This window comes from Vulpes lagopus, chromosome 2, assembly GCF_018345385.1.
Source record: "Vulpes lagopus strain Blue_001 chromosome 2, ASM1834538v1, whole genome shotgun sequence".
NCBI classification, from domain to species: Eukaryota; Metazoa; Chordata; class Mammalia; order Carnivora; family Canidae; genus Vulpes; species Vulpes lagopus.
The window spans coordinates 176,135,587-176,158,169 of NC_054825.1; the positions used below are offsets into that span (position 1 = coordinate 176,135,587).

At 38.6% G+C, this 22,583-nt stretch overlaps 1 protein-coding gene across 10 annotated transcripts in view; it reads right to left on the reverse strand.

The window, feature by feature from the left end:
* ZNF507 (zinc finger protein 507) overlaps nt 1-22,583 on the reverse strand; it is a 44,872-nt gene that overhangs the window by 15,616 nt on the left and 6,673 nt on the right. For all 10 annotated transcript variants that reach the window (XM_041743537.1, XM_041743535.1, XM_041743533.1 and 7 more), the window contains 3 exons: nt 19,041-21,175; nt 17,492-17,609; nt 13,773-13,887 (listed from right to left, as the gene is read on the reverse strand). In XM_041743537.1, the coding sequence (XP_041599471.1) occupies nt 13,773-13,887; nt 17,492-17,609; nt 19,041-21,173 (2,366 nt within the window). In that variant the 5' untranslated portion in view covers nt 21,174-21,175. The remainder of the gene's footprint in view (nt 1-13,772; nt 13,888-17,491; nt 17,610-19,040; nt 21,176-22,583) is intronic.

Genomic DNA, 22,583 nt, shown 5'->3' on the forward strand with positions numbered 1-22,583 from the left:
ATTTTAATGACACAAATAATACAAAGGATGGGAAAGAAGAATTAGGATTATTTTATTATAAGGTATTTGTACTATTCATGAAGCTGGTATGTTATTTGAACATGGATCTGGATTAGTTGTAAATGTGTATTTAGAAGTCTAGGGAAACCACTAAAAAAAAGTAAAAAAAAGAAACGTAACTCACATGCTAAGAAAGGAAAGAAAATGAAATCATACCATACCCTCAATCAAAAACACAAACAGCAGAAAAAGAGAGGAAAAAAATAGGAACAAAGAACAAGGGCAACAAACAGAAAATAGTAATAAATATGGTAGATACAAATTCAATTATATCAACAATAATTCTGAATGTCAGTGGTCTAACAACACCAATTAAAATACAGAGGTTGTTGGGAGTAGATTAAAAACAAGAATCAACCATGTGCTGTCTATAATAAACCCATTTTAAATATAAATACACAGAGAGGAAAAGTAGATGGAAGGAGACACATATATCACACTAATACTAATTAAAAGAAAGAGCAGCTATATTCATTTTAGACAAGGCAGACTTCAGTTAAAGAAAAGTAATCAAGGAAAAACGGGGCATTACGTAATGACAAAAGGGTCAGTTCTCCAAGACAGATGGTGGTTAGCATGGATGTGCCAAACAACAAAGGATAAAACTGTATGAAGCAAAAACTGACAGAACTGCAAGGACGAACAGATGAATCCACTATTGTAGTTGAAGACTGACGCATCTGTCTATCATAGAGCTACAGCAGACATAACTGAACTGAAAACCACCATCAATTAGCTGGATATAACCGACATCTATAGATGACTTCACTCAGAACTGTAGACTACAAATTCTTCTCAAACTCACATGGAATATGACAGACCAAGACAGACCACATTTTGGGCCATAACACACCTGAACAAACTTAACAGAAATTATACAATGTCTGCTCTCAAACCATAATGGAATTAAGGTAGAATAACAAAGGTAGTGGAAAATCTCAAAATACTTGGGAGACTGAACAGTACACTTATAAATAACACACGGGTCAAAGGAGAAATGTGAAGAAAAATTTTACAGTATTTTGAACTAATGAAAAAGCAACTTATCAAAATGTGTGGAATGCAGCAAATGCACTGCTTGCTTGGAGGGAAACTGATAGCACTGAATGCATATAGTAGAAAAAAAGAAAAATCTAAATCACTCATCTAAGTTTTCACCTTAGGAAACTAGGGAAAAAAAGAGCATATTAAATCCAAATAAGTAGAGGAAAAAATAAAATTAGAGCAGAAATCAATGAAACTGAAATCAGGAAATCAATAGAGAATGCAACAAAACCAAAAGCTGGTTCTTTGAAAAGATCAGTAAGATCAAAAGGACACAAGTGATTAATATCAGAAATGAAAGAGGGGATACCACCACAGATCTCATAGACATTAAAAGGTAATCAAGGAATAATATGAACAACTCTATCTTCCTAAATCTGATAATCTAGGTAAAACAGACCTTTCCTTTAAAGACACAATCTGCTAAAACTCACACAAAAAAGAACAATCTGAAGAGGCCCTATTGAAGAATTAAATAATTTGGAGTGCCTGGCTGGTTCAGTTGGCAGAACATGTGATTCTTAATCTTAGGGTCATGAGTTCAAGCCCCACACTGGGCATGGAGCCTCCTTAAAAGAAATAAATGAAATAAAAAGCAAAAGACAAAAAACAACAAAAAAGAGAAGAAATTAAATCAATAATTAATAACCTTTCTAAAACAGAAAGCACTGCGTCCAGATGGGTTCACTGTTTTTTTTTTTTTTTTAAATTAAATATTTGGAAAGAAATTATGCCAATGCTCTACAATTTCTTTCAGAAGCTAAGGGAGTCAACACTTCTGAACTCATTCTGAGTCTGGCATTACTCTAACACCCAAACCAGACAAAGACATTACAAGAAAAAACAAACTAGAACCCAATACCTTTCATGAATACAGATGCAAAAATCCTCAATAAAATGTCAGCAAATTGAATACAACAATGTATAAAAAAATCCCATACCACCACCAAGTTATCCCAGGTATGCAAGCCTGGTTCAGTATTTGAAACCAATGTGATCTATCTCATTAATAGGTAAAGAAAAATCATGTGATCACATTAAAAATTTATTTATTTATTTATTTATTTATTTATTTATCCATCCATCCATCCATCCATCCATCCATCCATTCATGAGAGACAGACAGAGGGAGAAGCAAGCTCCCTGCGTGGAGCTGGACTTGGGACTCAATCCCAGGACCCCGGGATCACGCCCTGAGCCGAAGGCAGATATCAACCGCTAAGTCACCCAGGTGCCCCATGTGATCATATTAATAGATGCTGAAAAAGCACCTGACAAAATCCAGTGCCCATTCATGATAAAAACTTTCAGCAAACTAGGAACTTCTTCAAATGGATAAAGACTATCTACAGTAAACTATAACTAACATCATACTTGATGAGAAACTTGAAGCTATCCTGCTAAAGTTTAGGAGAAAGAGATGAATATCCCCTCTCACCACTTTTTTCAACATTGTATTTGAAGTCCTAGCTAATATAAGTGAGCAAGAAAAGGAAATAAAGCATACAGTTTGGGAAAGAAAAAATAAAAGTCTTTGCAGATGACATTATGGTCTACACAGAAAATCCAGAAGAATGGACCAAAAAACTCCTGGAATTAATAAGCAATTATAGCAAGACTGTAGGATATAGGTTAATATATATAAAAGTAATCACTTTTCTATATTCCTGTGATGAACAGGTGGTATTTGAAATTAAAAACACAATACCATTTACATTAGCACTCCCCAAATGAAATACTTAATTTTAACAAAATATGTATAAAATCTCTATGAGGATAACTACTAGACTGATAAAAGAAATCAAAGATCTAAATAAATGCAGAGATATTCTATAGTCATGGATTGGAAGACTCAGTATCATCAAGATGTCAGTTCTTCCCAACTTGATCTACACATTCAATGTGATTCCAATAAAAATCCCAGCAAGGTATTTTGTGGTTATTGCCTCTCAAGTTTATATGGATAGGCAAAAGATCTAGAATAGCCAAAAAATACTGCAGGTAAACAAAGCTGAAGAAGTGGTACATAACTATGGAATCAGTTAAGAGATCAGTGGTCACTAGGAGTTTGGGGTATGTGTGGCGGGGGAATGAAAAGGCGGAGCGCAGAGGATTTTTAGAGCTGTGAAACTACTCAGCGTGCTAGAGTACTATATAATGGTGGATACACGTCATTATACATTTGTCTAAACACACCAAGAATGGACTATGGACTTTGGATGATGATAATTTACCAGTGCAGGTTCATCAGTTGTAATGAATATACCACTCTGGCTGAGAATGTTGATAATGAAAGAGGCTATAAATGTGTGGGACATGGAGTATATGGGAAGTCTTTGTACTTCTGTTCAATACTGCAGTGAACCTAAACTGCTCTAAAAAATAAAGACTATTAAAAAAAGGTGGACAGTTACATATTAAGAATTTTAGGCATTTAAGGCTTTTGATACAGAAAATCAATGAGAACACACTGCCTATAAGCTCTAATTTTTTTACCAGTATATGTTCATTCTTTTAAAATATACTTAGAGTAGAAATTAGGAAGAAATGAAATATCAATGCTCTTTTCAAAGCATGAAAAAAAAACAACAAAAACAAAAACAAAAAGACAAAGCATGACCAGGTCCAATGTCGAAAGTCAATTAAAAAAATAGCCAGTTTCTTTATATTCAAATTAGCTTAGGCCTTCAAGTTGCAGACAAATTTTTAAAAAGTTGTTTCAAGTCTTTATACTAAGTTAGAATCACACTGATACTGAAACTTGGCAAGGGCAATTGAAAAAAAAAACTACATACCAAATCTCAGTTACGGATATCAATGCAGATTATCCTGAATAAAACGCTGGCAAAGAGATTCCCACAGTTTATTAAAAGAATAATATACCATGACGAAGGGAGGCTTATTCTAGGAATACAGAGAATTCAATATTAGGAAGTTTATTATCATTCACCATTTGAAAGAATCAAAGCAGAAGCCGTATTTTCACTGTTGTTACTGAAACAATCTAAAAAAACTCAATATCCATTTATTTATTTATTTATTTATTTATTTTTATTTATTTATGATAGTCACAGAAAGAGAGAGACAGAGAGAGAGAGAGGCAGAGACATAGGCAGAGGGAGAAGCAGGCTCCATGCACCGGGAGCCCGACGTGGGATTCGATCCCGGGTCTCCAGGATCGTGCCCTGGGCCAAGGGCAGGCGCTAAACCGTTGCACCACCCAGGGATCCCTCAATATCCATTTAAACAAAACTTTTTACTATGGAAATCTGATTTTTTTTGAGACAGAGAGAGAATGTACATGTGAGTGGGGCCGGGGGAGGGCCAGAGGGAGAGGGAGAGAGAGAATCCCAAGCAGGCTCCACACCCAGTGCAGAGTCTGATGCAGGGCTCAATCTCACAGTCTGAGCCAAAATTCAGAGTTCAAAGCTTAACTCATTGAGTCATCTAGATGCCCCCTCAATATCTTTTGATATGAAGAAGTCCTTAAAATTTTCCCTAAGAGAGGAAAAGAGAGAGAGAGAGAGAAAGCCAAAGCTGCATATGGAATGACTAAGTCCTAATTCTAGGAGCATTGACCTAAGGTCAGTAGAAAGGCTATACCGAAGGGACACACTCACAACGGTAAATACTCATTGAAAGATCTACGTGTGAAAAAGTGGGAAAAATTGGTAAGATTAAGCACTTATTAAAATGATTTTCAACTGATTAGAGAAGACGGATACTATAGAAGAACCTCAACCTCAAAGTAATGTACAGGCAGCTTATTACATCTATTTCTACCTGCTTTTTAAAGAATAGGTTTCCTTTACCTAAAGCACTATTCTCCCACTTTCCATTCCCTTTGCACTCTGCCTATACAAGTCCATGGAGCAAACCAAATTCTCTTAGTTTACAAAAGTCCATGGAGCAAACCAAATTCTCTTAGTTTACAAAAGTCCATGGAGCAAACCAAATTCTCTTAGTTTACAAAAGTCCATGGAGCAAACCAAATTCTCTTAGTTTACAAAAGTCCATGGAGCAAACCAAATTCTCTTAGTTTACAAAAGTCCATGGAGCAAACCAAATTCTCTTAGTTTACAAAAGTCCATGGAGCAAACCAAATTCTCTTAGTTTACAAAAGTCCATGGAGCAAACCAAATTCTCTTAGTTTACAAAAGTCCATGGAGCAAACCAAATTCTCTTAGTTTACAAAAGTCCATGGAGCAAACCAAATTCTCTTAGTTTACAAAAGTCCATGGAGCAAACCAAATTCTCTTAGTTTACAAAAGTCCATGGAGCAAACCAAATTCTCTTAGTTTACAAAAGTCCATGGAGCAAACCAAATTCTCTTAGTTTACAAAAGTCCATGGAGCAAACCAAATTCTCTTAGTTTACAAAAGTCCATGGAGCAAACCAAATTCTCTTAGTTTACAAAAGTCCATGGAGCAAACCAAATTCTCTTAGTTTACAAAAGTCCATGGAGCAAACCAAATTCTCTTAGTTTACAAAAGTCCATGGAGCAAACCAAATTCTCTTAGTTTACAAAAGTCCATGGAGCAAACCAAATTCTCTTAGTTTACAAAAGTCCATGGAGCAAACCAAATTCTCTTAGTTTACAAAAGTCCATGGAGCAAACCAAATTCTCTTAGTTTACAAAAGTCCATGGAGCAAACCAAATTCTCTTAGTTTACAAAAGTCCATGGAGCAAACCAAATTCTCTTAGTTTACAAAAGTCCATGGAGCAAACCAAATTCTCTTAGTTTACAAAAGTCCATGGAGCAAACCAAATTCTCTTAGTTTACAAAAGTCCATGGAGCAAACCAAATTCTCTTAGTTTACAAAAGTCCATGGAGCAAACCAAATTCTCTTAGTTTACAAAAGTCCATGGAGCAAACCAAATTCTCTTAGTTTACAAAAGTCCATGGAGCAAACCAAATTCTCTTAGTTTACAAAAGTCCATGGAGCAAACCAAATTCTCTTAGTTTACAAAAGTCCATGGAGCAAACCAAATTCTCTTAGTTTACAAAAGTCCATGGAGCAAACCAAATTCTCTTAGTTTACAAAAGTCCATGGAGCAAACCAAATTCTCTTAGTTTACAAAAGTCCATGGAGCAAACCAAATTCTCTTAGTTTACAAAAGTCCATGGAGCAAACCAAATTCTCTTAGTTTACAAAAGTCCATGGAGCAAACCAAATTCTCTTAGTTTACAAAAGTCCATGGAGCAAACCAAATTCTCTTAGTTTACAAAAGTCCATGGAGCAAACCAAATTCTCTTAGTTTACAAAAGTCCATGGAGCAAACCAAATTCTCTTAGTTTACAAAAGTCCATGGAGCAAACCAAATTCTCTTAGTTTACAAAAGTCCATGGAGCAAACCAAATTCTCTTAGTTTACAAAAGTCCATGGAGCAAACCAAATTCTCTTAGTTTACAAAAGTCCATGGAAAGACTGAATTTTCCCATAGGCTTTCTTCTATTGCTCATGCGTCAGTTACTTCAGTCCCATAACCCTTAGGAAAATAAAAATGGGTTCAAACACCCTAATTCCCTAGCCTGAGACCTTACTTAACTTATTCCAGGATCTGATTCAATTAGGAACAACTGCCTTGAGGGGATTAGTTAGAAGAAACCAGAACCTGGATGTTCTATAAAATCTGAAGTGACCTGAGTAGGATCTGAATATGCATAAAAAAGATTTCGATAAAAATTCTGCAGTAGGGTTGTCTTACCACATTTGTTTCCCATGGGTATCTGGGTGGCTCAGTCAGTAAAGCGTCGGCCTTTGGCTCAGGTCATGATCCCAGGGGTCCTGGGATGGAATCCTCTCAAGGGGGAGTCTGCTTCTTCCTTATCCTCTGCCCTTCCCTCCCTGCTCTTGGGTGATCTATTATTACACCATCATCTTGTTTTATTACTTACTATACATTTATTTTCTGAAATTATGTTGTTTACTTGTCAATCTTCTTTCATGAAGGTATTAACGTAAAAAAATTAAGCTGCCAGTTATTTTAGCACCCCAAAATGGTGCTTTATTTGGGAATAACAGAGAATTGCAATCCAGGGCAAGTGAGTTTGGCAAAACCAAGTCTTCTGATCAAAGGACAGGGATGTCCTTTAACAGAGGAAAGAAGGAAGTTAGGAAGGCTGTTAAAAACAAAAAACCTATAGCAAACCAAATTCTCTTAGTTTACAAAAGTCCATGGAGCAAACCAAATTCTCTTAGTTTACAAAAGTCCATGGAGCAAACCAAATTCTCTTAGTTTACAAAAGTCCATGGAGCAAACCAAATTCTCTTAGTTTACAAAAGTCCATGGAGCAAACCAAATTCTCTTAGTTTACAAAAGTCCATGGAGCAAACCAAATTCTCTTAGTTTACAAAAGTCCATGGAGCAAACCAAATTCTCTTAGTTTACAAAAGTCCATGGAGCAAACCAAATTCTCTTAGTTTACAAAAGTCCATGGAGCAAACCAAATTCTCTTAGTTTACAAAAGTCCATGGAGCAAACCAAATTCTCTTAGTTTACAAAAGTCCATGGAGCAAACCAAATTCTCTTAGTTTACAAAAGTCCATGGAGCAAACCAAATTCTCTTAGTTTACAAAAGTCCATGGAGCAAACCAAATTCTCTTAGTTTACAAAAGTCCATGGAGCAAACCAAATTCTCTTAGTTTACCAGCAGATGATTAACATCCTTATTTCCAATTACCCTGTACACTAGACTGGAGATTTAACCAATCATGACTCTAATGAAGCCTCCATAAAACCCCAAAAGGATGTTCTGAGAGCTTCTGGGCTGGTGACCACATGAAAATGCTGGGAGAGTGATGCCCAGAGAAGAGCATGAAAGTTCCGCCCCTCCTGGGCCTTGCCCTATAAACCTCGTCTGGCTGCTCATCTGTATTCTTTATAATATCCTTTATGATAAACTGGTAAATATAAGTAAACTGGTTTTCTGAGTTTTGTGAGCTGGTCTAGCAAACATGTGATTTCTAACCAGTCATTCAGAAGCACAGGTGACAACATGGAAGTAGGAACAGTCTTGTGGAACTCAGCCCTTAACCAGTGGGATCTGATGCTATATCCAGGTAGTGTCACACCTGGATTAAATTCGTAGGACACCCCCCCCCCCCCCCCCCCCGTGCTCAAGTGTCTGCTGAAAATTCAATTAACTGCTTGATGGTGTAAAAAAAAACACACATCAGAAAACTCAATGCTTCTCAGGATCTAGCTAAAAAACCAAAGACTGAATTTTCCCATAGGCTTTCTTCTATTGCTCATGGGTCAGTTACTTCAGTCCCATAACCCTAGGAAAATAAAAATGTGGTTCAAACACCCTAATTCCCTAGCCTGAGACCTTACTTAACTTATTCCAGATCTGATTCAATTAGGAACAACTGCCTTGAGGGATTAGTTAGAAGAAACCAGAACCTGGATGTTCTATAAAATCTGAAGTGACCTGAGTAGGATCTGAATATGCATAAAAAGATTTCGATAAAAATTCTGCAGTAGGGTTTGTCTTACCACATTTGTTTCCCATGGGGTATCTGGGTGGCTCAGTCAGTAAAGCGTCTGCCTTTGGCTCAGGTCATGATCCCAGGGTCCTGGGATGGAATCCCTGCTCAAGGGGGAGTCTGCTTCTTCCTTATCCTCTGCCCTTCCCTCCCTGCTCATGCTCTCTCAAATACAGCACTAAAATCTTAAAAAAAAGTTCAAAAGGCATTATTTGCAATAGGGAGAAAATCTGGCAATAATCCAAATATCTATCACTAGTAGAATGAATTGCTAGTCTTACAATGGAATACCATATAGCAACGAAAAGGAATGTGTTAGTACTACATTAAATTGTACACAGTGATGATGAGTAAAAAAAAAGAAAAAAGCCAGACATAAAGTAATGTGCAGTGGGGTGCTGGGCTTGCTCAGTTGGAAAAACATGTGACTCAATCTTGGGGGCATGAGTTCTGGTCCCATGCTGGGTATACAGCTTACTTAAATAAACTTAAAAAAAAAAAAAAAAAAGAATATGTACTGTATGATTTCATTCCTATTAAGTTCAAAAAAGGGCAAAACTAATTTATGATGTTAAAAGTCACCTGGGTGCCTGGGTGGCTCTGTTGGTTAAGTGTCTAACTCTTGATATCAGCTCAGGTCTTGATCTCAGGGTTCTGAGTTCAAACTCTGTGTTGGGCTCCACCCTAGTCAAGACCCTTAGGGGTAGAAGGCAGAGAGTAGTAGGGGAGGAGAAAGGTAGTTAGTGCCTGGAAGGCCCCAAGAAGAGGGAGCTGCAGAGGAGCTGGCAATGACTAATATCTTGGTCTGAGTGGTAAAAAGGATGAGTTTCACTTGTGATCCAACCATCAAGCTGTACATTTACAGTTTATGCAATTTTCAGGCTATATCTGACCTTAAATTATTAACAATTTAAAGAGAGAAAGACTTAAGAGACTTACCAATAATGTAATATTTGGAGTTTTTGCTTAGATTCTGACGTGAACAAATTAATTCTAAAAGTGTATTTTGAAACATTTAGGGAAATATTGGGTATATTTTGCCTAGATATTAAAAATTGGACTAAAAAAAATTCAATATACCCATCTGGGCAGCTCTTCTACTTAAGGAAGAGAAAGCACAATAAGACCACTGTACATTTATTTTCAAAATACAATAAAAACTTACAGAACCAGAGCCATTTCATAGAGAAGAAAAACAGGTATAGAGATAAGCATCAGTCAACACTTACTGAGACCAAATACATGCCAGGTAGCATACCGAGCACTTTAGGCCAAAGTCCATTCCTTTGTCGTGTTGCCCCTCCTGCCTCTCACCATGCCACGGTGCAGTTTCAGAACATAAGTACCAATACAAGTGTGTTTATTTTGATTTTAATTTTTAATTTTTTTAGAAGGGGGAAGGGCAGAGGGAGAGGGAGAATTTTAAGCAGACTCCACACCCAGTGCAGAGCCTGACATGGGGCTTATTCTCATGACCCTGAGATCATATCCCGAGCCAAAATCAAGAGTCAGGGGATCCCTGGGTGGTGCAGCGGTTTGGCGCCTGCCTTTGGCCCAGGGCGTGATCCTGGAGACCCGGGATCGAATCCCACATCGGGCTCCCAGCGCATGGAGCCTGCTTCTCCCTCTGCCTATGTCTCTGCCTCTCTCTCTCTCTGTGTGACTATCATAAATAAAAAAAAACAAAAAAAAAACAAAAACAACAACAACAACAAAAAAACATCAAAATCAAGAGTCAGATGCTTAACTGACTGAGCCACTCAGGCACCCCTCAAGTGTGTTTCTAAGGGAGAGCAGCCGAACTTCAGATAGTTAGAAGGAAACTTCGTAACCTGAGGAAAATGGTTTGTCATCCCATTTTGCATTACTAGCTAGTCAGTCACAAAAGTGATACTGGGGACTGGAAGCCAGAGGGAATTCTACAACTTCAATATTAAATGAAATGGAGGATGATTTAGTATTTGAAAATTCTAAATGGAGCCCTTTAACTGTGGGGTCAATGTTATAAACACCAGGTATGGTATAACCACAATTGGTATGTGGTTTATACAGAATGTTCCTTAATGAAGCACTGAAAAACAAAGTTTGCTGCGTTTGGTAGGACTGGGGTGGGATGATGCCTTTTTCATCTTTCCTTGTCCCTACGAAGGAATGGCAAATGGCTCTCTTCCTTCTGTGAAAAGGACAGTTTCTGAGATGACCTTACAAATGCAGAAGAAAATCAGCTCCTTCAATGCACCAGGAAATATGCTGGGTGCTTAATACACACGACTTCATTCAACCCTCAGAGAGCTTTATGAGCTAGGCATTATTCTTCCCAGTTTCATATGGGAAAGGAGGATTAGCCTGGAATAAAAGCCAGAAGGTCACCTAGCTGGGAATAGGTTGTGGCTCAGGCCTGAGACTCTAAAGCGTGAATGTTACATAAGACACTGGGTTGCTTGTAAGGCAGGCAACACAGCATTGGGACCTCAGCTGTGGCAGTATTTCTACCTGGGTGTAGCATCTCTTTTATAAAAGAAATAAGCTATGCTCAACTATCCAGAAACAGGATTACTCTTTGTTTCTCAAAATGAGAGGTCAACAGCATTTTTGGGGGTGGGGGAGGTGGTGTTAGACAATGCATCAGTCAGAGGGGATGAGGCTAGAAACTGGGCCCAGTGAGATTAGCTGGCCACCACTTACTGGGTGCTTAGTTTGTGCCAGTTACATATGGTGTTTAATTTAGTCCTCACGTCTGTCCTGTGAAGCAGGTGCCTTAATTATCCTCATTTTAGAAAAGACAAGACCAAGCAAAGCAAGGTGAAATAGTTGCCCTACAGTAATAAATGTCGTTAAGTCAGAGAGCTCAGATTCAATCCCAGGGCTATCTGCCCCTGGAATCAGGGCTCTTAACCAGTAAGTGAAGCTTTATACTGCCCAGATCACACAAATGGGTTCCCTGAAGAACTAGAATGGTGACATAAAAAGTAAAGGCATGAACAAAGAATAGTTATACATACTGCAGAGAATCCATTACATAACAGGCACATTGAAACACCAATGCGTCTGTTCTGCCCTTGTGCCAAGACTAGAAGTTGTGCAACAAGGCACTCTAACTCTGTAAGGAATTCACCATTGCTCCTGGGGAGCGTGGTTCTTAACGAAAAGTAGGTAACCAGAAATGCGTTAGGGCATAGATTCTGGGAAAATAAGACCAAACTGATTATTAAGTGTATCAGGCGGCAAAACCGAATGAAGCATATATGCAATAAGCCAGGAAGACTATGGTGATAACTCAGATCAAATTAGATCTCGAGAAGGCAATGCTTACTAGCTTAGCTTAAGGCAAGCAGTATATGACAAGGAAGAGAAAGTCTTGAAACATACTGGAATAGAGCCCATTAATTCACAATTCCATGTGGATTTAAAGTATTTAAAGGAGATTAAAAAAATAGAGTCAACAAGACCTGACAATTTGAAAATAAGACTTAGGAGAAAATGTTGCTTATAATTACAGGGAGGGGGACATACAACATCTCTTTTAAGACATGAGCACTTAGGCCAAACCCAGTGACAAAGTATAGTGTGAATTAACCTGGAAAGTAACTGACCTGTGTTGTAAGAGGAAGAGGGTTATCATAGTGTGTTGCCCACTGGTACAAGACCCTAGGACAAGACCACTCAGGTAGATGTGATGTGTGGATTCTCTACAGACCCAGAATCTTTCATAAATTTATCGTAATTGTGTATTTGAGAGTTTACTTATTTACGGTTTATCTACAAACTTCACGATAGAGGTATAATGTCCTTTTTTATCATGAAGTCTACAGTCTAAGAGCCTACATAGCACCTGGAACATAGTATTTGCTCAGTAAATATTTTTCAATGAATTGGAATGAGGAGTCTAATTCTAAACCCAGAGAATGTTATTTTACTGTCACATGATTTGGCACAGGTCATTAGATTTAAAAATAAAGATATAGCTTTCTCCTCTTATCAGATGAACCAGTGTCCCCTGTTTCCATCATGTTCTTCTAAATACTTCCTAGAGTAAATCCTAAACGATACAAGCTAAATAACACCAATCACTCCTTATCTGTAATTTCTGGCATGGAGTTATTGTTAATGGCCTTCATTGTACTCTGGGAAAAAAAATCTTTCTCAGGGATCCTAGTGTTAAAAACGTTTGAAATAAAAACAGACACACTCAGGAGAGGCCATCACCTTTCACAGAGCTACAGGACTTTGAAAGTGGAGGGTGATTATAAATAAGTCTGTTGGGTAGCAAACTAAGCAAACGTTATATATTTAAAGCCTTACACATACAGACACAACTACAGCATCAAATAATGGCATTTTCAGGCACAGTCTGTCAGGTTTTCATTTAACTACTAATATAGTGACTTTCCCACACTCACTTGTGTCATACGTATACAAAGGCTGGGGAGAGAAATTAAGACGTCAAACAGGTTTTGATAAGCCATTAAAAAAGTTCATGTCTGTGGCCTGGCACAATTAGTCATGGTGATGGTCTCCGCTTTGAGTAGGAACCCGATACTCCATCAATCATGGTTGTGAGCAGAACAGACTGCTCTGTGACAGCCTGACAAACTTCTGCAAAAATGTTTGTATCTTTACTACATGAACAACAAGCAGCTTATTCTCAAGAGCCAAAGTGTACTTAAGAAACAATGATTTCTATTTTTCTATCTTGATCACCTGAGAACGCCTTTATTTCCTGAAAATATGTATTACAATGGGTTTTTGTGAAATATCGAGTAACAAATTTAAATTAAATGACAGCTTAATTTTCAAAAAGAGAGTCTTTCATAGGGAATTATATGGCTTTTAAGTTTTAAGTATCTTTTGGTGGAATATGGAGTACTTAAACCAAATTACTGAAATGTACCAGAAACACTCAAGATTGCTATAATTTATACCCACACGAAACAGAAAACATCAAACTGACAAAGATGTAGATATCTTTGTATTTCATCTACACAAAATGCCTACTGTCCTAAGACTCAAGCTTAAAGTTCATATTCCTTAACAAACTACACTTTTGAAACCAGTAGTGAGTTTCTTTGTGCTGAACTTGTGTTTAAACAAATGTTATGAATCTTCAATTATCTCATTTTTCTTTACTATAAAATATTCTACTACAAGCATTAAAACTCTATGATCATCACACTTACCTGTATGGCTTGTCAGAATTATGGATTCGTCTGTGGTTTCTGACACCAACGTATGTTGTACTTGTATAATCGCACACATCACATCTATACTGTTTCTGGACTGAAGACTTATTCCCTAGACAAGCGATTGGAGACCTTTAGTGACATCCTTTGATTAAATACAAATGACACAATTTCCACTGTAAATGAATATTTATAGCACACAGTATTAATATTTCAATCAAGGCTTTCTCATTTAATAAAGTTAGCAATTTTGAACATGGCTTTCCATATGAACTGAACATCATCTGAACTGTAAACATAGATACATTGAGTTGGTTTCTGCATAACCTTGTACAAAATGCTGAAATATAATAAACTTGATGCCAGCTGCCCTACTGCGTAGCAGCTGAATAAACCAGAGATATACTGTCAATCTCAAAGGTGTTAGTCTAATTGATATTAGATTCACTGTCTTAAGGAAACACTGATTTGCCAACAAGCTGTGATTTAATACTGTAATATAATATTATACAGTCTGGCTACAAAGCATACAGAATAAATTCAATATAAAAAGCCTAAAACTGTTTTACCCTGTGGGTTGCCTTTGTTTACAACTGAAAAGTCGGCTGTCAATGCAACGATAGAAGAAAAAACACCAAGAAATTATTCCGTGCTGAATAATGTCGTATGATCATACCTAGCCAACTGCCAGGGACAAGGACAAGTGTTATCACTAATGCGAACGTGCAGCTCTCTGAAGTCCAGAATACAGGGATCCAATGGAAAAGAGGCCACATTACCACACTCACTCTGCAGCGCCAGGGCTGGGCAATTTAAATCAGGGTAAGCCCGAGACAATGCAAACTGGATGACTTGATCATGTAAAACTGTTCCTGAAGATATTCAACACTTTCTTTACTCTTCTGTAAGCACAAAGTCCGCAGGCCATTCACAGCCTGACTGCTTTATACTCAGAAACAAAGCAAGCATGGAAAGCTGGAGAATAAGGCAGAGCAGGAAGGAAGCTTAGGTAGATCGCTAGCACGCAGCATAATCATAAAATTGGTGGCACAAAAGAAACCCACGCTGAAATTGTAACAAAGAAAATCCTTAAGTTAAATTTAAGCTTTCTAAAACTGAAATTTTCTTTTGCCCAGAACTACTTTTGCCAGGCAGAACGAAATGTCCTAATTTCCTGGTGTAAGTCTGCAACATTAATGTATACACTAATCATAATTATAACGTAAGTATTACTCTTAATTGGTAGGTTAAAAACTTGGACTTGATTATAAGTGGCAGTGTTCCAAATACAGTTTTTAGAAAAAAACCTAAAAAAATGAAGTGTGAAATATTGGATAATGGTTTTGTGTGAGAAATATTACAGATCAATGACAACTAATAAAAATGACAGATGGAAAAACTTAATATAGCACAGAATGAGAGCCCGTGCTACTTCAAGCAACTGTTTCCAACAGAAAGAATATTAGATTTAAAGTTCAAAACTCTGGGCTTCGTCCTTGCTCTTCTACTTAGTAGCAGGGTGATCACAGGCAAAGCATTTTATTTTGCCTCATGAGGACTCAGTTTTCTCGTCTACAAAATGGAAATTCTAGAACCTCCCAGTATGGTTTATTTAGGAAGCCCAGGAGAACTCTCTGTTCTTCCTTCACTGCGGTCTGCATGTCATCTGCATGTTGTGTCAGGTGTCTGACCCATCCTGAGCTGTAGACTCCCGGAGGGCAGGGATCTGTGTGTTTTGTTTACACTGAATCTCTAGGGCTTTGCGAATTGTATGTTTGCAATAAAGAACGACTTAATTAAATTTCAGGAAGGAACACCCTATGAAAGTGCTTCACTAATGGCTCTAGTTGAGCACCTGTGATGTTGGCTGACATCCCCCTCAGTTCGGTTCTGTCTTCCTCTCTGGCTGGGCTCCTTACAGGCAATGATGCCTCCACTGTACTCCTGGCCAGCTAGATCAGGATGGGCACCCCATGCCGTTTGGTAGAACAAATGTCTGAAATACCATTACACTGGGTCTCTGAGTCAAAACATGTCCCAAGTTATCTGTGCCATCATAATGGGCAGAGGCTGGGGACCACTAAGACATACATCCTCTAACTTGTTCATTAACTTTACTAAATGGCTAAAGAAGTTTTAGTGAAACATGAATTACCCTGACTTTTTTGTGAGCTAAGCACTTGTTTTTTGGCCCGACAACCAGATTTCAAAAGATCTAATACTAATTAATAAAGTATCAGCCTAAGTGTAAGTATGCAGGAGGTTAACAGTCACCTGAACTGTTAAATTACTATGATGCAAAAAGCAAATGGAACAAAGTGAGGGAAAAACAGACATGGCAAGCAATTTAAAATCCATACATTTAACCCCAAGACACAGAGGAGAATGCACAAAGAAAAGATGCTGTAAAATGGAATATGGTGGACAGATGCTGTCGCTGTAAAGCTCAAACTGGTTACGTTAATTTTGAGCTGACATTTTAATCTTTTTTTATTAAAATTGTGAGTTCTAATTTGTTAACCCATTTGGACAGTTTTATAAATTACTGCTTTTGAAGACGGTGCTAGAAAAGACATATTCCACCACTGGTATTAACCGCAGGTGGTGCCACTGAGTAGTATTTACTTTATTCCTTCATTAGGGATTTATGGTCCAATGACATCAAATGCTTTAATGTCTCCTTTAAAGGGGATATGGAAACATAATGAATTAAAATAAAAGGAGGCATTTAGGGCTATTTTGTAAAAAGGAAGCAAAACTGCTTTAGCTCAGCCATCTATTGCAGAAACAGATGCTATGTCATAAACTCCTTTTGTTTTGGATAGTTTTACAGGGATGACATCTGTTTGACAAGGGAATTTTGGTGCTACAGTGGTGTCAAAATCAGTTCTTTCAGAAACATTCTTGAATCAGTTATGCTTTCTGGGGTATAATTTAATGAAACATTACGGTAAAACATTTTACTCTGCAGTTGTTTCTAACTTTAATTCTTAGGAAATCTAAAAAGGAAAGTCACCCCAATATGTTTTATTTCCCATAAACACTACATACCGCACTTGAGACATTTAAAGTATATCAATTTAAGAGAGCTGATGCAAGGAAGCACAGTTTATTACGCTTTATCCCTAATTCTCCGGATGTGGCATCCGCCTTTTCATGGAACTCTAATTAAATCTTTTGATTCTAATATTCCTATTAGCAGAAACTCAGCCGACTGGTACCTAACTAGTACATAAAAAGATTTTGTGTTTTTTTAAAATAATGCAGATGAAATCTGGCAGTCATACTTGGATAAGAATAAGATCACAGCAGGAAGCCTCACTCGAAGTTTGAGGTGGGGGCCTGCCATCTGCAAAAGCTGCTATGTTCTCAGTGGGTCAACTGGTGCTGAGAGGGAGGGCTTGCTTTCTGTGCTGCAGCTTCCCCGGCTTGCTGGTTTGTAACCCAAGGGTTTATGTTGGACTTGGCTCTTACAGGATAGCATGGATTTCAGCCTATTATCTATCTCTGCCCTTGAAGCTCAGTCCTTACTAATACAGTATTTCATTTAGTATCACAGGACATCCTCAGGAACACAGGTAAGATTCACTCCACAGTATAAAAAGAGAATATATGCAGCTTGAGTCCTGAAATTAACCCACCTGACAACTAAGGGCTTTTTAAGAAGGCTCCATATGCTAGTCATGCAACCTGTACAAGAAAAAAAGCACAGATACCTTCTTGAACACATTTCCCATCAGCTGTATCAACGGCAATTCTCGACTCATTAGAAGTTGTTACTGACAAGGTATCTGGAAGACTGTGTTGCTCTCTCTCATGGTTCCTTAGTTGACTCTAAAAAATTGAGAAATATTCACATGTAACTTTCAATAAACATACTTGCGTTGTTAATAAGAGATGGTAGATGCAGTTAATTGCTTTCACAGCCCAGCACCTAGAACACATTACCAATATTTTAAAATCAGGTGTGCTAAAAGATTATCTGACTTATTTGACAGTTTATGGGAAGAAATACACTAGAGAAATCACAATCTCATCCAAAAGGCAGTTCTTTTCGCATTCCCCAAAAGGAATCTCCTGCTACCTTCCAGAGGTGTTTACACAGGGCATGTGCATGCTTACTGAACCGCTGACAGGCCCAGAGGAGGGAAGAGCAGAGTGTTCAGAATAACCCAACTGCTTTCACAAAAAGAGATCCAAACACCAACTGCTGGACTTCTGTTAATTTTTGCCTTTCGATACCAACTAAATGTGTGGAGAACCTAACTGAAACTGTTCCTCCACAGTATCTTCTTCCTCCACCCCCCTCCCCACCAATCAAGAATGCAGGAGCCAAAGAAACTTCCAGAACTTGCTTTTGCTGCCCATTTGGATGCACTGCTTGTCTAGTAGCCTGGGGCCACTACAGAATTTCATGAGGACAATCCAAGTAGGCAGTGAATCTCAAGACTCAAAATCTTTTTTATTCCTAATTACCTTTTTACTACCAGCTAGACCCCAACTCTGAGAAATCTGAGAGAAAGTCTATATCCCAGTTACTCTTTTAGGACACTTTTCCCCCTTCCACCAAATACTGGAGAAGAAAAGTTCTAAACTAATGATTCAATGAATCTAGTTTCTTTTACAAAAACAGTATCTCATGTCGGTTGTTTGATTTAAGGTAGCATAAAAGATGAAAACCAGTCAAAATAATCCTTGAAAGTCCCTTAAACTGCCCATGAAACAACACATGTGGCTCTATTTCTACTTTACTTTCATTAAGTCCAACACAGCTTATTTTTCCTCCTGCAACAATATAGATCACTACTGGCTTGTTGTTTACCTGAAAGTAAATGATCTACATTTTGGGTACACGGAAGATGAAAAATTGTTGTTTTTTTTTTTGCACTGATGATGTAGGATAACATTGGTGTAAATCAAATATATGTATATCCCTCCACTGTACCTACGTTCCCTTGTAATTGCCCTGCAATTTAAAATCAACACACTTAAAAAAAATCTATCCACACTAAAGCAATAAACACAGAAACTGCTGAGGAGGCGGTTGGTAGGGAAAACAATCCTATCGCAGAAATTCTGACGACCTAGATTTCAGTCCCAATTTTAATACTAATTAGTTGCGATGTCCCTGGGCAAATTATCAAACTTTCCTGGGTCTCAGTTTCCTTACCTATAAAATGCAGTGGTGGGGTTCTCTCTACCAAGTGCCCTCCTTGCTCTAAAAGTTCTACGGCTCTCTGAATGATTTCATGAACCAGCGCTTACCTTATAATGAAAAGATTCTTCACATCGCTTGCATTGGTATATTCTTGTTTTACAGTGGTTGATCATGTGGTTCTCCAGATCTTTGCTGTTGTCAGCTATGTGCTCACAGATGGGACACTGATACGGCTGTCGCTGTCGATGGACTCGCAGGTGCTGCTTGATGTAACCTTTGTTACCACTGGCGTAGTGACAGAGGCGGCAGCGGTAGGGCCGATCAGCATTTGGGATGTATTCTACTACATTGCTTCCCGACAAAGTGGCATCGCTGTTAGGTTGGCACTGGGCATTGTCCTGCAACTCTTTCAAAATGTCATCATCTGAAGCATTTTGGTCTGTCCTCTCCCTCAACTTCTCGATTACAGTCAGTAAGGACATGCTGATGCCTGTCTTCACCTGCCCGTCTGACAACTCCTGCCTACCCTCGGGGAGCGCTACCAACGGAGAGTTGCTTTGGTTAAAAGTGGTTAATCCATCTGCAGAGTTTTTAAGTGGTGACATCATTTTAGAATATGCTGCCAATGTACTATCCACTTGCCTTTGTCCCGTATCCGGATCTAGAAGGTTTATATTCCCATAGTGCCCGAGGTTGGCCCTCGTCAGCTCTGCAGCTCTTATAGGCATCGTGACGAGGGCTTCTGCAGCTAACGAGTGTAGTCTGAGAGACTCTGAATTTGTTCTTCTTCGGCCTGGAGGGGCATTCTCGTCTGCAGCCAGTCCTTTGTTTATTAACTCACTGTCTTTCTTCTCCGGACTGCTCCAGCCTATGATCAGCCCCCCGATATCAACGGTACACTTATCAGCATGATAAACTTCATCTCGTCCTTCACACCCGATCTGGGATTCTGTTGGGCTCAGGTCTTTTCCCTCTTCCATTTCAGTATTCATGAGGAAATGTTTCTGTGAAAGAGTTTCTTCAGCACTTGGCAGACGCTCCACTATCACATTAACGTGACCTTTTTTATTTGGGCTACTACTAATGATCTTCTGTGCAGATGAGAGTAGACTATCAGCAATCAGATTCTCCTCTACATCAGAGATCACCTCCAACATTTCTTCCTCATTAGGGTCAAGAGTAACTGACTGACCTAGATGAACTCTCCCTTCTGCACTCTGTTCTAAAGGAGATGAAGAGGATAAGGTTTCTGAGCTGCAAATCTGCACCTGTACTGAAGGCCCGTTGTGGATGCTCAGTTCATTGTCTCCAATAGCAATGACTACTGCATCCAGCCCACCAGGCTCAGCAACCACTGAAGAGTCCAGCAAGCCTAGGGGCTCATTTTCATTTTCGAAGATTGGATAGGAGCAATCAACCTCCCCGGCATGCTTCCAAGCATGTGTTTTCAACATTCTCTGCTGGCCACAGGTATAACTACAAAACAAGCATCGATACATGCCATACTGTTCGTATGCATACCACTTCCTCTTACCCATTTCTGCCACGGATGCATTTTGGGCAGTCTGAGTTTTCGGACTGTCTGCAGTCACTGCGATGTCAGAAGTGGTTTCATTCTTTCTTTCTGTGGGTCTCTGACATAAAGAGTTGGAGGGGCTTACACACTGTTGGGCTTTGGATTGAGCATGACTGTTGGCATCGTTTTCGTGGTCATTTACCACATGAGCTTCAAGTTCCTCTTGGCTTTTAGATGTAAGATGGCACTCTGAGCACATTAATATCACTTCATTCTGCTGACCGTGCTGCTTGATATGATCTTTTAACACAGAGAATGATGATGATAGAAACTTGCAAAGGCTACATTGGTAAGACATAGCCTTCCCATCGTTCTGGGTAAGAGAGCCAGGGGTAAAATGTATCTGCGACATCTCAGCCCTCCTAATCTCAGCAGCAGGTGACTGGGTTACTTTAGCTGGAATCTCGCAAAGTTCTTGGGCTTCAAGAGAGTGCGTTGTGGCACTTGAACGTGAACGTTTTTTCCCAATTAAGAGACATTTTTGTGACTTTTCATGTTCTACTATCTTGCTTAATTTCTGGATAACGTGGATCAACGGATCTGTTTTAACTTTTCTTTGTTCATCAATTTCCAATGATGAACTGATGACAGTTTCAGCAGTCAATATAGCTTCCTGCTCTCCAATATCTGGCACCAACATGGCAACACTGCTGCTTTCTTCCATATCTAGAAAGGATAATATACAACGGAAAATAATCACCAGGTTATGGGTATTCCAAGTATGTAATTACAGGAAATTGAAACAAATCTTCAGAGTTTAAGCTAATCTATTTATTTTCTAACCTGGAAGCTCCGTATCAGTATATCTGGCTATCCCCAATAGTTAAATTGTTCAGCGCTTCTCTTTGGAATACCATTCCCTATCAAGACTGATGATGATCTTTCCATACATTTCTTTCGTTGGAAATGACTTTAACAATTTGCATCTCCTTTTTCTTCACTTTTTTCCCCTAGACATCTAGCTGGGCCCAATCAGTACTCCCTCTCTTTTGAGCAATGCCAAAAAACAGGACTCCTATTCCCTGACTGAAGAAACACAGGCATTCCCAGGGCATGTGGAACCACCTCAAGTTACTACAAAATACCACTCTGCAAAGCCAGTATGTGTTCGACACAATTCTTGGCAGACAACTTCTCATCCCAAATATAATAGTAGTTTTATTATTAAAATGATAAATTTTTCGCTCCAAATCTTTGGAATTCTGAAAATATAGTCGTGAACCTCTTATAAACGGTAGAGTGAATTTTGAGAAGTACTATGCAAACGAAACTACATAAAAGCAATGATGTAGTTCCTTCTTTTACACTTCCTTCAATTTATCTTCCTGAAGAAAAACCACAAACTATGCTGTGGTTTTTTCCTAGAGGCCCTATTAGTGGTCAACTACTACTCATACGCATATGTTTTTCTCTTTTCTTTTTTTCCTGAAAGGGAAAGCGGCACCAGAGAAGGAAAACAACTGATATCCTAGTTGTGCTTCAGGTCTAAATATCTAAAGTCCTTAAAAGGGGTCCTCTGTAAGTTCTAGCAATGAGTTACAGCCAAGGAAGTTACAAAACAAAAAATACTCACAATATCTTTCCGCCTAAATCCTGAATCCTCTATTTCCTGGCAGTACTTTCATTTCAAACATTTCCTTTGGCTCAAAGTGAGATTAATTTGTTGACTTGGATCACATTTTTCAGTTTAGGCTTTTTTCCAGCAACAAGTTTTGTTTTTCCACATTTTAGGTGCATTCTGGAGTCTTACTCACAACATTCAATAAATGCCAGCAAAATTTTTAGTGGCACCAGCTATAGACCAAAGACCACACAATTCTTAAACTTTAGTCATGGGCTCTGAATTCTTATTTTAGGAGGTGAATAATGGCTTCTCTCCCCGCAGGTGGCTGAAGCAACATGGAAGGGCCCTTCAATCCCCGCCAAGACCAAACCTAACTCCTGCTAGACCCTACCAGCGCTCTGACCAGCTGCAGTGCCAGTCCTCCATATCTACTCTTGGCAACAGTATGGCTTTTCCTCTCTGATTTTTCTGCTCTTTCTGGCACATAAACTTTCTATATCTAGGTCCACA